Here is a 17459-nt window from a genome sequence, read left to right as displayed (position 1 = left end):
GATGGTAGTACCTCCCTGGGCAGTTGCTGTCTACCAAACTACTACCACAGGATGGTAGTACCTCCCTGGGCAGTTGCTGTCTACCAGCCTACTACCTAGGTGTACAATAATTGTAGTCTCCTAACTTTGTATGCCTATACCCAAATAAACTTTCAGTATTTATCCAACTAAGAATATTTCTGTGCACCATAGGATGGTTAGCATGGGTCACCACTGTAACCACAAATGATGGCTTTAACAGTTGAATGCTACACCAGCGTGGGTGTGTTGTACTCTAGCTCGGATCCCTCTTGGGATCCTCTCCAAGATACGATACTACGTGCCGCAAAATGCCCTTCTCACACTATACCACTCACTTATTTATCCATACCTCACCTATGCTATTTGTGCTTGGGGATCAACTGCAGCAACACACCTAAAGCCAATAATAACCCAACAAAAAGCCGCAGTAAGAATAATCACTAAATCCCATCCCTGGCAACACCCCCCCCCCACTCTTCATAGATCTAAACTTACTCCCTGTTCAGTACATCCACACTTACTACTGTGCAATCTACATCTACAGGACCTTAAATTACAATATTAACCTTGACCTAAAATGCTTTCTTGATAGTTGTGACAGAACCCACAGGCATAACACCAGACACAAACATCTCTGACATTCCCCGTGTCCGACTAAACCTTTACAAAAATTCAATGTATGTCAAAGGCCCTGAAATCTGGAACACCCTACCTGAAAACTCTAGAACTGCAGACACATTCATCACCTTCAAAACTACCATTAGGAAACATCTTATCTCCCTGATACACCCCGTCAACTAACTACACGAATACCACCTGGTGGTTCACACTTACTCACTCACCCATTTGTCCATAAACAGAAATATTAATCTCAATCTTAAAATAATGAATCCAATCCAAACTAGTCATAAGTTGGCCTGTGATACTCCAATACTGAAACTATGTATTGTGCCAAAACAAAAGCATTCACATTGCTAAACTCACAAACTAGTATTTAGTCACTTAGCCATAATACCAACTTACCTCATAATTTGTAATATTTTAAAATTAAGAATTAAACTAAGACTCCCGGAAATGCCTAGCCATACTAGGTGTTCTAGTGGTACACTCTGTAATACCTAGCCATGCTAGGTGTTCTAGTGGTACACTCTGTAATTATTATTTTACTACATGTAAACCACACAATAACCAAATTCTGTAAACTCAGCATTGTAATCCTTATAGAGAATAAACTTTGAATTTGAATTTGAAAAGCTGCCATCATGACTCGTGGTATCACAATAACACAATTGTAAACAAATCATGGAACGGGTGGATTTGAACCCATGGTGAGTGAGGCGTAAAACTCCAAGCCCATGTTAACCTGCCTATGGTGTATAAATATACCCAGTTGGATGAATGTTGTTATAGCCAGCTGGCCCGGTGACTTAGTTACTGACGTGGAGTTTTACCACTCACTTGGCGTGGGGTCTAACCCCACCCATACTGTCGTGGGGTCTAACCCCACCCATACTGTGAAAAGTTGAACAATACGTAATAATAGTAATGTGGTGTTCTCAGGCATTCATCATCGCCTTCACGTCTAATTTCATCCCGGAGCTTGTATATCGTCACGTGGTGTCCACGCACAACTCTCTTGAAGGCTTCCTCGAACACTCCCTCGCTTCCTTCAATGTCAGTGACTACCCGGAGATGTACAAGCCAAGATTCAACAGCACTACAAATATATGCAGGTCAGTTGAGCTATGTGTGGAGCTCTTCTAACTTAGTTATCTTATAAAGATCTAGTGTTTTTTTTTTTTATATATAACACACAGCTGTCTCCCACTGAGACAGGGTGACCCAAAAGAAAAGAACCCTGTAAAGTATTCTTTTTTTCTTTTTTTTTTTTATTATCACACTGGCCGATTCCCACCAGGGCAGGGTTGCCCAAAAAAGAAACTTTCACCATCATTCACTCCATCACTGTCTTGCCAGAAGGGTGCTTTACACTACAGTTTTTAAACTGCAACATTAACACCCCTCCTTCAGAGTGCAGGCACTGTACTTCCCATCTCCAGGACTCAAGTCCTGCCTGCCGGTTTCCCTGAACCCCTTCATAAATGTTACTTTGCTCACACTCCAACAGCACGTCAAGTATTAAAAACCATTCGTCTCCATTCACTCCTATCAAACACGCTCACGCACGCCTGCTGGAAGTCCAAGCCCCTCGCACACAAAACCTCCTTTATCCCCTCCCTCCAACCTTTCCTAGGCCGACCCCTACCCCGCCTTCCTTCCACTACAGACTGATACACTCTTGAAGTCATTCTGTTTCGCTCCATTCTCTCTACATGTCCGAACCACCTCAACAACCCTTCCTCAGCCCTCTGGACAACAGTTTTGGTAATCCCGCACCTCCTCCTAACTTCCAAACTTCGAATTCTCTGCATTATATTCACACCACACATTACCCTCAGACATGACATCTCCACTGCCTCCAGCCTTCTCCTCGCTGCAACATTCATCACCCATGCTTCACACCCATATAAGAGTGTTGGTAAAACTATACTCTCATACATTCCCCTCTTTGCCTCCAAGGACAAAGTTCTTTGTCTCCACAGACTCCTAAGTGCACCACTCACCCTTTTCCCCTCATCAATTCTATGATTCACCTCATCCTTCATAGACCCCTCCGCTGACACGTCCACTCCCAAATATCTGAATACATTCACCTCCTCCATACTCTCTCCCTCCAATCTGATATCCAATCTTTCATCACCTAATATTTTTGTTATCCTCATAACCTTACTCTTTCCTGTATTCACCTTTAATTTTCTTCTTTTGCACACCCTACCAAATTCATCCACCAATCTCTGCAACTTCTCTTCAGAATCTCCCAAGAGCACAGTGTCATCAGCAAAGAGCAACTGTGACAACTCCCACTTTATGTGTGATTCTTTATCTTTTAACTCCACGCCTCTTGTCAAGACCCTCGCATTTACTTCTCTTACAACCCCATCTATAAATATATTAAGCAACCACGGTGACATCACACATCCTTGTCTAAGGCCCACTTTTACTGGGAAATAATTTCCCTCTTTCCTATGTACTCTAACTTGAGCCTCACTATCCTCGTAAAAACTCTTCACTGCTTTCAGTAACCTACCTCCTACACCATACACCTGCAACATCTGCCACATTGCCCCCCTATCCACCCTGTCATACGCCTTTTCCAAATCCATAAATGCCACAAAGACCTCTTTTTTTATATTTACCCATAATACACCTTGCTCCCAGCATTTTAGTGGCCTCTTACGGCATACACGGCTTTTAAGAAATATACATCCAAAATTGAATAACAGGTATTAAGGTCTCCTTAATACATCTATTCAGTGTTGTGTGCACTCTGTGTGCTTGTACAGTGGACCCCCGCATAACGATGGCATCGCATAGCGATTTTTCCGCATAACGATTACTTTTATCGCAAAATTTTTGCCCCGCATACCGATTAAAAACCCGCATACCGATTTTCGTCCGAGACGCGTCCAATGTGCCCTCAGCCAGCCTCACATGTGCCGCTCCGTCCCATTGTTTACCAGCCAGCCTCCGCGGTAACATCCAAGCATACACTCGGAATATTTCGTATTATTACAGTATTTTCGGTGCTGTTTCTGGAAAATAAGTGACCATGGGCCCCAAGAAAGCTTCTAGTGCCAACCCTACACCTCAAAGGGTAAGAATTACTATAGAGATGAAGAAAGAGATAATTGATAAGTATGAAAGTGGAGTGCGTATAGCCGACCTAGTCAAGCTGTACAAGAAACCCCAATCAACCATCGCTACTATTGTGGGCACCAGAAAGACAATCAAGGAAGCTGTTCTTGCCAAAGGTTCAACTGTGTTTTCGAAACAAAGATCGCAATTGATGGAAGATGTTGAGAGACTCTTATTGGTGTGGATAAATGAAAAACAGATAGCAGGAGATAGCGTCTCTCAAGCGATCATATGTGAAAAGGCTAGGAAGTTGCATGACGATTTAATTAAAAAAATGCCTGCAACTAGTGATGATGTGAGTGAATTTAAGGCCAGCAAAGGTTGGTTTGAGAGATTTAAGAAGCGTAGTGGCATCCATAGTGTGATAAGGCATGGTGAGGCTGCCAGTTCGGACCACAAAGCGGCTGAAAAATATGTGCAGGAATTCAAGGAGTACATAGAAACTGAAGGACTGAAACCTGAACAAGTGTTTAATTGTGATGAAACAGGCCTGTTCTGGAAGAAAATGCCAAGCAGGACCTACATTACTCAGGAGGAAAAGGCACTCCCAGGACATAAGCCTATGAAAGACAGGCTTACTTTGTTGATGTGTGCCAATGCTACTGGTGATTGCAAAGTGAAGCCTTTATTAGTGTATCACTCTGAAACTCCCAGAGCGTTCAGGCAAAAGAATGTCCTCAAGGATAATTTGTGTGTGCTGTGGAGGGCAAACAGTAAGGCATGGGTCACTAGGGAATTTTTCTATAACTGGTTACACCATGCATTTGCCCCCAATGTGAAAAATTACCTAACTGAAAAGAAATTAGAACTTAAGTGCCTCCTGGTGTTAGACAATGCCCCTGGTCATCCTACAGACGTGTCAGAGCGACTTTATGGGGACATGAGCTTCATTAAGGTGAAGTTTTTGCCTCCTAATACCACTCCTCTCCTGCAGCCCATGGACCAGCAGGTTATTTCCAACTTCAAGAAACTGTACACAAAAGCTCTGTTTGAAAGGTGCTTTGTAATGACCTCAGAAACTCAACTGACTCTAAGAGAGTTTTGGAGAGATCACTTTAATATCCTCAATTGTGTAAACCTTATAGGTAAGGCTTGGGAGGAAGTGACAAAGAGGACCTTGAACTCTGCTTGGAAGAAACTGTGGCCAGAATGTGTAGACAAAAGGGATTTTGAAGGGTTTGAGGCTAACCCTGAGAATCCTGTGCCAGTTGAGGAATCCATTGTGGCATTGGGAAAGTCCTTGGGGTTGGAGGTTAGTGGGGAGGATGTGGAAGAGTTGGTGGAGGAGGACAATGAAGAACTAACCACTGATGAGCTGCTAGATCAACTTCAACAGCAAGAGGCCACACCTGAGGAAATTGCTTCGGAGGAGGGGAGAGAGAAATTGAAGAAGTTGCCTACTTCAAAGATTAAGGAAATCTGTGCTAAGTGGCTTGAAGTGCAAACCTTCATGGATGAAAATCACCCTCACACAGCTATTGCAAGCCGTGCTGGTGATTATTACACTGACAATGTTGTGAAACACTTTAGGCAAGTCATAAAGGAACGAGAGGTACAGGCCACTATGGACAGATATCTTGTGCGAAAGAAGTCCAGTGACTCTGAAGCTGGCCCTAGTGGCATTAAAAGAAGAAGGGAAGTAACCCCAGAAAAGGACTTACTACCTCAAGTCCTAATGGAAGGGGATTCCCCTTCTAAACAGTAAGAAGATATTGCTCTCCCCTCCTCCCATCCCATCAATCATCACCAGATCTTCAATAAAAGTAAGTGTCATTTAATTGTGCATGCCTTTTTCAGTTTGTGTGTATTAAAATTAACATTTCATGTGGTAAAAAAAAATTTTTTTCATACTTTTGGGCGTCTTGCACGGATTAATTTTATTTCCATTATTTCTTATGGGGAAAATTGATTCGCATAACGATTATTTCGCATAACGATGAGCCCTCTTGCACGGATTAAAATCGTTAACCGGGGGTCCACTGTATATAAAAGTTTTCTAAGAAAGTTTACTGTACTAGTATCATACGTTCTGTTTACAAAACTCACATTATAGAAGAGCTTTTTAAAAGAGTTTACTGTACTAGTATCATACATTGCATTTACAAAAGTCACATTACAGCCTCTCCTCACTTAATGACCTACTCGTTTACCGAACTTACGACCCGCTCTCCAACCAGTATGCAAATCTAATAATATATATTAGAGCTGATTTCCTGTATACCATTTATTACAGTATATAGTACACTACAGTATAAACATTTAAAAATATACTAGAAATATTATAAATGGTACAAAAGTGACATTAAAAAAATATCTAAAGATGGTTGACACAAACCCACTACCAGTATAGTATGCTCCTCACTTAATGACCAGTTCGTTTACCGACCTACTCTTAGGAACAGAACTCGGTGGTCGCTAAGTGAGGAGAGGCTGTAAATAGAACAACTTTCTAAGAAATAAGCCACTAACCTTTTTGGGGGGTTATCTTGGTGGGTAATTTATACACATGTTCCTGGGTATGATAATTGTACTTACATGTTCCTGCACCCTGAGGGAGGTACTATGATGCTGGTTAAGAACTTTTGATCAGAGAAATTATACAGTGGACCCCCGGTTAACGAACTTTTTTCATTCCAGTAGTATGTTCAGGTGCCAGTACTGACCGAATTTTTTCCCATAAGGAATATTGTGAAGTAGATTAGTCCATTTCAGACCCCCAAACATGCACGTACAAACGCACTTACATAAATACACTTACATAATTGGTCGCATTGGGAGGTGATCGTTAAGCGGGGGTCCACTGTACTTTCCTTCCTCTTTCTTGAATCAAAATTGATTGCCTCCATTTTCCCAAGTGCTGTATACTCCATAGGAATAGCACTTCCCAGGGGTGTGTGGAGATGAATGATTTTTTGGGATTTGACGAGCTGTTGGAGTGCGAGAAGGGTAATACTTTGTGAAGGGATTCAGAGAAACCGGTTAGCCAAACTTGAGTCCTGGAGGTGGGAAGCACAGTGGCTGTACTCTGAAGGACAGGTTTGGAATGTTTGCTGTAATTTAGTGACATCCAAACTGTTGTATCTGCATCCCTCTGCAAGGACTGATAGTGTGAATGATGGTGAAAGTGTGTGTATTTTGAGTCACCCCTGTCTCGTTGGGAGATTGCCAGCGTTAAACATTAATAGTAATTCTAATGACCTCATCAGGAAATTAACTACAAACTAATTATTTTAGAACACATTTACATCTTGGTATGAGAGATGTATCGGATGTGAAAATTTAGATATCCGCGGATGTGTGTGAGGATGTCTCTTATTTTGCGGATGCGGATGTAAGAAATTGTGCGGGTGTTGATGTGGATGTAAGAAATTGTGCGGCTGTTGATGCGGCTGTAAGAAATTGTGCGGCTGTTGATGCGGATGTAAGAAATTGTGCGGATGTTCCACGGATTCGGATGCATATGCGGATATCTGTTTACAGTAAAATGCAGATGTGGATGTAAGAAATTGTGTGGATGTTCTGCGGATGCGGATATCCGATACATCACTACTTGGTATATATTTTGTTGCCTTGAGATGCTAATGTATATTTTGTTAGCAGTTGCAAGGGCAGTCACTACATTTTTATTTTTTATTTTGTTTTTAGCGTCATGGCCATCTCCTCCTAAGACAGGGAGAAGAAATATTACCATTTTTCATTCAGTTGCTGCTGTTCTAGAAGTGGGCTAACATTACAGTCAGATTATCCTCGGAATTACAATATCCCCACTCATCCTTCAGATTACCCTCAGAATTACAACATCCGCACTCATCCTTCAGATTACCCTCGGAATTACAACATCTGCACTCATCCTTCAGATTAACCTTGGAATTACAACATCCTTACCTACTCTTCAGATTACCCTCAGAATCATAACATCCTTACTTACTCTTCAGATTACCCTCGGAATTGCAACATCCTTACTTACTCTTTAGATTACCCTCGGAATTACAACATCCTTACTCACTCTTCAGATTATCCTTGGAATTACAATATCCCTGCTCTTCAGATTACCCTTGGAATTACAACATCCTTACTTACTCTTCAGATTACCCTTGGAATTACAACATCCTTACTCACTCTTCAGATTACCCTTGGAATTACAATATCCCTACTCACTCTTCAGATTACCCTTGGAATTACAACATCCTTACTCACTCTTCAGATTACCCTTGGAATTACAACATCCTTACTTACTCTTCAGATTACCCTCGGAATTACAACATCCTTACTCTTCAGATTATCCTCAGAATTACAACATCCTTACTCACTCTTCAGATTACCCTTGGAATTACAATATCCCTACTCTTCAGATTACCCTTGGAATTACAACATCCTTACTTACTCTTCAGATTACCCTCGGAATTACAACATCCTTACTCACTCTTCAGATTACCCTTGGAATTACAACATCCTTACTCTTCAGATTACCCTCGGAATTACAATATCCCTGCTCACTCTTCAGATTACCCTCGGAATTGCAACATCCTTACTCACTCTTCAGATTACCCTCAGAATTACAACATCCTTACTCTTCAGATTACCTTCGGAATTACAACATCCTTACTCACTCTTCAGATTACCCTTGGAATTACAATATCCCTACTCTTCAGATTACCCTTGGAATTACAACATCCTTACTTACTCTTCAGATTACCCTCGGAATTACAACATCCTTACTCACTCTTCAGATTACCCTTGGAATTACAACATCCTTACTTACTCTTCAGATTACCCTCGGAATTACAACATCCTTACTCACTCTTCAGATTACCCTTGGAATTACAACATCCTTACTCTTCAGATTACCCTTGGAATTACAACATCCTTACTTACTCTTCAGATTACCCTCGGAATTACAACATCCTTACTCACTCTTCAGATTACCCTCGGAATTACAACATCCTTACTCACTCTTCAGATTACCCTTGGAATTACAACATCCTTACTCTTCAGATTACCCTTGGAATTACAACATCCTTACTTACTCTTCAGATTACCCTCGGAATTACAACATCCTTACTCACTCTTCAGATTACCCTCGGAATTACAACATCCTTACTCACTCTTCAGATTACCCTTGGAATTACAACATCCTTACTCTTCAGATTACCCTTGGAATTACAACATCCTTACTTACTCTTCAGATTACCCTCGGAATTACAACATCCTTACTCACTCTTCAGATTACCCTCGGAATTACAACATCCTTACTCACTCTTCAGATTACCCTCGGAATTACAATATCCCTGCTCACTCTTCAGATTACCCTCGGAATTGCAACATCCTTACTCACTCTTCAGATTACCCTTGGAATTGCAACATCCTTACTCACTCTTCAGATTACCCTTGGAATTACAACATCCTTACTTACTCTTCAGATTACCCTCGGAATTACAACATCCTTACTCTTCAGATTACCCTTGGAATTACAACATCCTTACTCTTCAGATTACCCTCGGAATTACAATATCCCTGCTCACTCTTCAGATTACCCTCGGAATTACAATATCCCTGCTCACTCTTCAGATTACCCTCGGAATTACAATATCCCTGCTCACTCTTCAGATTACCCTCGGAATTACAATATCCCTGCTCACTCTTCAGATTACCCTCGGAATTACAATATCCCTGCTCACTCTTCAGATTACCCTCGGAATTGCAACATCCCAGCTCATCTTCATTGTTCCTCCCACCTCCAGGACTCAGTTCAGGTTAAGTGGTTTCCCTGACTCCCATCATAAAAGTTACCTTCTTCATATATCATTATCACCAGTTTCATCCAAAGATATTAAACCACTGCTGATGGAGAAACACCTGATTTGTTCCTGTCTGTCACTATTGAAAGTACAGTAGTCTCCCCTGTATCTGCTGGGGAAACATCGAAGACCTACCATGTATAGTAGCAAACCCTATATGTAAGTCATTTTTGTTTACATGCCTATGATAGTTTAATTGATAAATTATGGAAAATAAATCTAGAACTGTAGTGTAAAGCACCCTTCTGGCAAGACAGTGATGGAATGAATGATGGTGAAAGTTTTTCTTTTTCGGGCCACCCTGCCTTGGTGGGAATCGGCCAGTGTGATAAAAAAAAAAAAATCTAGAATTAGCACTTTTTCACTGATGGGAAGCACTTCACTACCAGCATCACTACTTTTGTGTTTTGGGGCCATTATTAAGCAATATTAAGGGCCATTTTTGGACCACGGTAAACCGTGGATGACTGAAACCACAGAATTCGTGGATATGGGGGTTCCTACTGTATTGTCATGCCCTGTCGTGGTTCCACAGTTTATTTGTGGTTTACTGTGGCCCGAGAGTAACCCTCAATTTTGCTTTAGAACGACCACAAATCACAAAAGTAGTGATGGTGGCAGTTCTTCAAAGCCTAAGATAAGCCAAGAAGTGCTTCCCATCACTGAAGAAGTTATAATTCTAGACTTATTGTGATTAATTTATCAATTAAACTTCATCAAGGGTATTTATGTAAATGAAAAATGACTTGTAGATAGGATTCGCCGTTATTCCTGGTTTCGGGTATCCACAGTAGGTCTTGGAACATATCGACTGCAGATATGGGGGTACTACTGCAGTTCATTGCAAGTGTAGTCATAAGTCTGCCCAAAATGCATTACAGAATTTCTGTATGGGCTTTTCCATGCACAAAAGATTTTTTTTTTATCTACTTTGAGACTGTGGGTTCTCAGTATGCCATGGAAAGTAGACGTTACCATAAATTTTTTTCCTATCAATGCTGCTGCCACCACTGTTTAATATCATATAAGCAAAACAGATATTTACCATTACTACCTATAAATACACAAATAACCCACACATAGAAGAAAAACATCTGACTAGTTAATGGTCTAAGTGAGACCAAAACATTGTCATAAGTTTGTCTCTTATGTGTGGGTTATTTGTGTACAATAAGTCCTTGACTTACAAACACATTGAGAATCTTCTGTATTGTGTTTAATATCATTACAGTGGACCCCCGGTATTCGATGGCATCGGTATTCGATAAATCCAGTATTCGATGCATTTTAACGCAAAAATTTCGCCTCGGTATCCGATCAAAAACCTGGTATTCGATGCAATTCGTACGAGACGTGTCCACTTGTGGCCTGAACTGCCCCGTGTGTGCCAGTGTTTACAAGCCAGGCAGTGTGCGCGCATCTAAGGATACATTCCATATTATCACTGTTTTTGGTGCTTGTTTCTGCAAAATAAGTGACCATGGGCCCCAAGAAAGCTTCTAGTGCCAACCCTGTGGTAAAAAGGGTGAGAATTAGTATGGAAATTAAGAAAGATTATGAAGGGAATGGGGCTAACCCTGAGAAGCCTATACCAGTTGTGGAATCCATTGTGCCTACTTCAAAAATTAAGGAAATGTGTGCAAAGTGGGTTGAACTGCAAACCTTAATGGATGAAAATCACCCTAACACAGCTATTGCAAGCCTTGCTGGTGACTATTACAATGACAATGTTGTGGCCCATTTTAGACAAATCTTAAAGGAACGGGAGGTACAGAGCTCTTTGGACAGATTTGTTGTGCGACAAAGGTCCAGTGACTCTCAAGCTGGTCCTAGTGGCATTAAAAGAAGAAGGAAAGTAACCCTGGAAATGGACTTGCTACCTCAAGTCCTAATGGAAGGGGATTCCCCTTCTAAACATTAACAACTTCGACACTCTCCCCTCCTCCCATCCCATCAATCATCACCAGATCTACATTAAAGGTAAGTGTTAATTATTCTATTGTTATTATTCTATTGTTATTGTAATTATTCTATTGCATTAAACTTAATATTTCATGTGGTAAAATTTTTTTTTTCAGACTTTTGGGTGTCTTACATGGATTAATTTGATTTCCATTATTTCTTATGGGGAAAATTGATTCGGTTTTCGATATTTTCGGTATTCATTGAGCTCTCAGGAACGGATTAATATCGAATACCAGCGGTCCACTGTATTATATCGTTATTGTGTATAATATAATTATTATACATGCATTATTATACACAATGCAGAAGGTCCCCAATGTGTTCTTAAGTTGAAGACTGCCTCTATTATGTATACACAAATAACCCGCACATAAAAGAGAGAAGCTTACGACGACGTTTCGGTCCGACTTGGACCATTGACAAAGTCACACTAACAGAGGTGGAGCAGGACAGCTATATATAGGCAGGAAGAGGTGGTGGTAGTAGTAGTAGTAGTAGTAGTAGTAGTAGTACAAGAATTGTATATAATACCGACAGGATGAAATTAAGACACATATATACAATTCTTGTACTACTACTACTACTACTACTACTACTACTACCTCCACCTCTTCCTGCCTATATATAGCCGTCCTGCTCCACCTCTGTTAGTGTGACTTTGTCAATGGTCCAAGTCGGACCGAAACGTCGTCGTAAGCTTCTCTCTTTTATGTGCGGGTTATTTGTGTATCGTTCCAGTCACAGTATTGTGCCTTTTTGTTATCTATTATGTATATTATACACTATTCAGGAGGTTCCCAATATGTTCATAAGTTGAGGACTATCTGTATTGTTCCAGTCACGGTATTGTGACTTTTTATAGTTTACCTAATAAGTGTTTTTCGTGTGTTTCAGGTATCCTGACTACCGCAACCCACCAGGAACCTTCGAAGAGTACAAATATGCTCCCATATTCTGGCACATTCTTGCTGCCAGGCTTGCCTTTGTTGTTGTGTTTGAGGTAAGACCCAACATTACTACAACTGTAGTGCCCATTTGTGTTTGAAGTTAATACAGTGTTTTACTCTGCTTGTTATAACTAAAAATATACAGTGGAACCTTGGTATACGACCAGCTCCCTACTCGAACAAAGCTCGGCACTTGACCAAACAAATACGACCTGCCAGAACGTTGCTGTAAACTATTTCGTGTTTCTTCACATTTTTTGGTGTTTTTTGTATTGGGGATTTTCTTTCTTTTTTGGGTCACCCTGCCTCGGTGGGAGACGGCCGGCTTGTTGAAAAAAAAAAAAAAAAAAAAAGTTACCATGGGGCCTACAACGACTAGTGATAGCAGCCAACCAAACAGAAAATTGGTTGGGAAGAACTTGTTCGATACCCAAACGGAGCGGCACTCAAACACCCGTCTGGAATGAATTAAGGTTGCATACCGAGGATCCACTGTACTAGATCTACAGTGACCATTTGTGTTTGTGGTTTAAGTTAACACAGTTTGTAGATGAATGGTTCAGAGAACCGTCATGTTGATAAATTAGACACATGTGCAACTCTTGGGTATCTTTATTGAGGAATTCCTAAGTAGAATACTTAGGAATTCTTCGCTTGCCTAATTCTTGGGCACGACCTACTTCCACATTGAACAAATGTGACACCACCTATGACTGCTGCACCTCTCCTGCCATACGGTTTATAAGCTGCTTCTCAGCTCATCTGCCGTATTCTACTCAAGATTGATGGACTGACCACATCGACTCAAGGTTGAGGGACTGATTACCTCATTCTCCTCCTGTTCTTCAAGTTTCTCCTACGTATGGACTGATGAAGCCACTGTGTGGCGAAACGTTTCCTCAATAAAGATACCCAAGAGTTGCACATGTGTCTAATTTATCAAGTTAACACAGTACTTTAATGTGCTTGGTATAACTAAGAATATACAGTTCTAGAACTGCAGTGACACTGTTTTATGAAGAACTGAATATAATACTTGAATGTATTTTGTAGTGTGTATTTACTCTACAGTGATTGGTTGTTTTTCTGGGAAAAATTAACAGAGTACAGTGGACCCCCGCTTAACGATCACCTCCCAATGCGACCAATTATGTAAGTGTATTTATGTAAGTGCGTTTGTACGTGTATGTTTGGGGGTCTGAAATGGACTAATCTACTTCACAATATTCCTTATGGGAATAAATTCGGTCAGTACTGGCACCTGAACATACTTCTGGAATGAAAAAATATCGTTAACCGGGGGTCCACTGTACTTTAGTTTACTATGTATAACTAAAAGTGTACTAGAACTGCCATGACTGGTTGTGTTTGTGACGGACCCTTTCAAGGTGCAAGAATTTAAAAAAAAAATTATTTTTTTTCTTATGAAATGGTAGAGAATTTTTTTCTGAAGGTAATAAAACAAAAAGTACGACATCTGATGAAATTCCACTATTGCGAATTTTACTGCATCAGCGATATTTATTTATCGTCGATTTTGCCCACTTTGACTCCTATTTTAGGCCAGTTACTTTTACTGCAGTCGACCAGATTCTTAGCTATTTTGCTAACATTACTTCTGTTTTATCAATTGAGCACAAGAAACTGCCTAATCAACTATTTCAACTTCCCATTAAAGTGATCAGAATTTGGTAATTTGGCCAATTTCACACAAAGTTCAAAATATTCCAATTTCAAAATAGGGGCCAGAATAAACAATGAATTTTTATTCACACCAAAAAATAGAAGATTTTACTGTTATGCAATATTGTAATAATTGTATAAATAATATTAGCGCATTTATGAATGTGTATTAGACCCACCAGCTGATGTGTATTGGACGCATAACATCATTTGCTTACTCTTGAACATCGGCAAAAATCAAACATTTCCACTACTTTGAGCTCAATTTCAAGTTATTTTGAGTACTAAATCCAATGAAAATCATCTCTATTTCATTAACCCTTTCAGGGTCCAAGGCCAAAATCTGAAGTCACGCACCAGTGTCCAAGAAATTTTGAAAAAAAAAAAAATTATTTTTTCTTACAGAATTAAAGAGCATATTTTTGTGAAGGTAATAAAACAAAAAAAATTAGAATCTGATCAGTACTTACCGAGATACAGTGCCAAGAAGTTTGTAGAAAATGATGTGGTGGCGGCAACATCGACGAATTCCACATACGCGTATTATATTATTTTGTTGTTTTAGTTGTTTTTTCTTTTCTTTTCCAATTTTTTTCTATTCCTACTAACATTTGGGGCCTGAGAGACCAATACTGTATATAATTTATATATATAAACTCACTGTATTGAACACAATAACCGCACTAAAGTTATTATCATATTATTGTTTACCACTGTTGTTTATTACAATAAACATGCACAAATATTGTATAATACTAATGTTCTATCATATATTTACATATTTACAATCACTGGACATGGTTTTAGAACTGCTGGAGCTTGTGGAACTCCTTGAAACAAGGCACCATGCACAGAGGCACCTTACATTCCTCACACATAAACCGAGTGTCTTTGCGTCTTTGTTGCCGTCGTTTTGTTTGTGCACAGACAATGCATCTCTTCTGAGCAAATTTCTTTTGAGTTGAAGGAAGCTGTATTATGAAATGATCACCTTCTCTTCTCAAACGCTTGGGTATATTGTGATGAATTCGAGGACCATGTTGTATTGCAGGTGTTGTTACCTGGTACTTCATTATGAGTTGTCTGACAACAGACAAACAAAATTCACCATACGGTGGTCTGTTACCAGTCTTTATTTGGTACATATTATATGCATTCAGCATTGAAATGTCCATGAGATGGAAGAAAAGTTTCATGTACCACTTGTAACTCTTACGAACACAGTCAACAAAACCAATCTGCATGTCACACTTGTCAACCAAGCGCATGTTTTGTGTATAATCAATCACTGTCACTGGTTTTCGAATACGTTCATTAGTCACTCGATCAACTTTGCCACTGTCTTGCATTTCATTACGGTGAATGGTTGTCAACAATGTGACATCTCGTTTGTCATGCCACCGTAATGCCATGATGTCATTGGCAGTAAACACCTGCACGTCATCACCACGAACACCTGCGTTGAGCCTGGGCATATGTTTACGATTAGAACGCACTGTGCCACACACATCTGTCTTGTTCACTCGCATGAAATCACTGAGTAATGGGCTTGTGTACCAGTTATCGGTATATAATGTATGGCCCTTACCAAGATAAGGTGCCATCATGTTTCTCACTACGTCACCTGATATACCCAATAACATCTTGGTATCTTTCAATGTTTTACTACCCGTGTATACAACAATATCCAACACCAGGCCACTGTCACAATCACAGAGTACAAACAATTTTATACCAAAGCGGTTCCTCTTGCTCGGTATATACTGCTTGAATGACAGTCTACCTTTGAACAAAATCAAAGACTCGTCAATTACAAGATTCTTGAATGGATAAAAGTATATCCTGAACTTTTGTTTGAGATACATGAAAACATTTCTAATCTTGTATAACCTGTCACTTCTGTCAGGCCTGGTTTTGTCAGAGAAGTGCAACATACGTAAGAGTAAGATAAACCTGTTCACTGGTATTATTTCACTGAAGGATGGGGTACAAATTAGCCGATCTGTGGACCAGTATGCTTTTATATTATGCTTATAGACGTGAGGCATAAGCATTATTGTTGCAAAAAGCAAATACATTTCTGCAACAGTCGTCTCTTTCCACCTGTGTAGTCTTGACTGTGGTGATAAGATCGTATTTGCCATGGTGTACTGAAAATACTTATTACTTTCCCTGACAATAGTTTCCATCAATGGCTGGTCAAAGAATAATTCAAAGAATTCCAGTTCATTGGCCGTGGTTCCAAGGGGACAGGTAGGTAGAATTCCACTTTGCGAGTCATCAAAGTGGTGAGGGCTGGGAACAAAATTGGGATTTTGCTGCCAATCCCAGATACGGTTTGCTGGTGGATACTGGACATCATAGGCTGGTTGTACGGGTGGTTGTGGCGGGCTGGTGGGTGACGCTCCGCTTTGTCCTTGAACTGACGAGTCAGCAGCGTGGGTTCCCGCGTGGCACAGCGAGTCACGCATGGCGGTGCCACTACCACCACCAGCCCCACTAACACCATCCACTGATGTCTGTGGCCCATCCATGCCAAGTGTAGCCACATCATCCTCACTATCACTACCTAAAACGGGTGTAGGGCCACGGGATGTACTCCGGGATGTACTACGGGATGTACTCCGTCCCCTGGGCATAGCATAGGGTACACTACCCGAGCGCATGCGGCGGCGCACATACCGACGCTTCACTGGTGAATATGTTTCCTCACTATCACTACTCGAATGATCGTCGAGCGCAATAAAATCACAATCCACGTCAGAATCATCGTCATTACTGAAGTCAGAGGCCAGACCACGGGAAAATATTAGTTTTCTCTTACGTTTAGGAACAACCGACCGTGAGTCACGAGTGCCCACACCAGAGGTAGAAGGTCGAGGATCGTCGGGGTTTTCTGCACTATTATCGATATCCTGGTCATTATTTTCGGTCACTAACTCATCAAAGCCGTAGAATTCGTCTTCATTTCCACTTCCATCAGTGTCAGAACTATCAGACAGGAAGAGGAGAGTCCCAATTTTCCGGGGAGTGAGAGCTGACTTGCGACGAGACATGGTGAACAAGGGTGACTGAGCCGGCGTTCCCACAATGCTATGCAGGCGCCTAGATTTTTTGTTTATGGCGCACACCCACCGCGCAGACCCATTCTCTCATATGTAGGCCTATGAGCGCTTTCGCGCTAAATTTGACGGCGCTAGAATTTTGGCGTAGATCTACGGTTTGGACACTCACCGACCAGCCGTAGATCTACGGGACGGACCCTGAAAGGGTTAATATATCTTCCATT

General features: G+C 40.7%; 1 protein-coding gene across 2 annotated transcripts in view; it reads left to right on the top strand.

Moving 5' to 3' along the window:
- The window catches only part of LOC128702491 (anoctamin-1), a gene marked incomplete at its 3' end in the record, with an annotated part of 87128 nt that extends 74588 nt beyond the window's left edge, over nucleotides 1–12540 (top strand). For both annotated transcript variants that reach the window (XM_070105296.1, XM_070105295.1), the window contains 2 exon segments: nucleotides 1582–1754; nucleotides 12435–12540. In XM_070105296.1, the coding sequence (XP_069961397.1) occupies nucleotides 1582–1754; nucleotides 12435–12540 (279 nt within the window).
- Nucleotides 12541–17459: the final 4919 nt, after the last annotated feature.

Source organism: Cherax quadricarinatus, chromosome 98 (genome assembly GCF_038502225.1).
Source record: "Cherax quadricarinatus isolate ZL_2023a chromosome 98, ASM3850222v1, whole genome shotgun sequence".
Classification (NCBI taxonomy): Eukaryota; Metazoa; Arthropoda; class Malacostraca; order Decapoda; family Parastacidae; genus Cherax; species Cherax quadricarinatus.
Note: the sequence above shows the minus strand (reverse complement) of the source record. Positions and strands in the feature narration are given on the sequence as shown.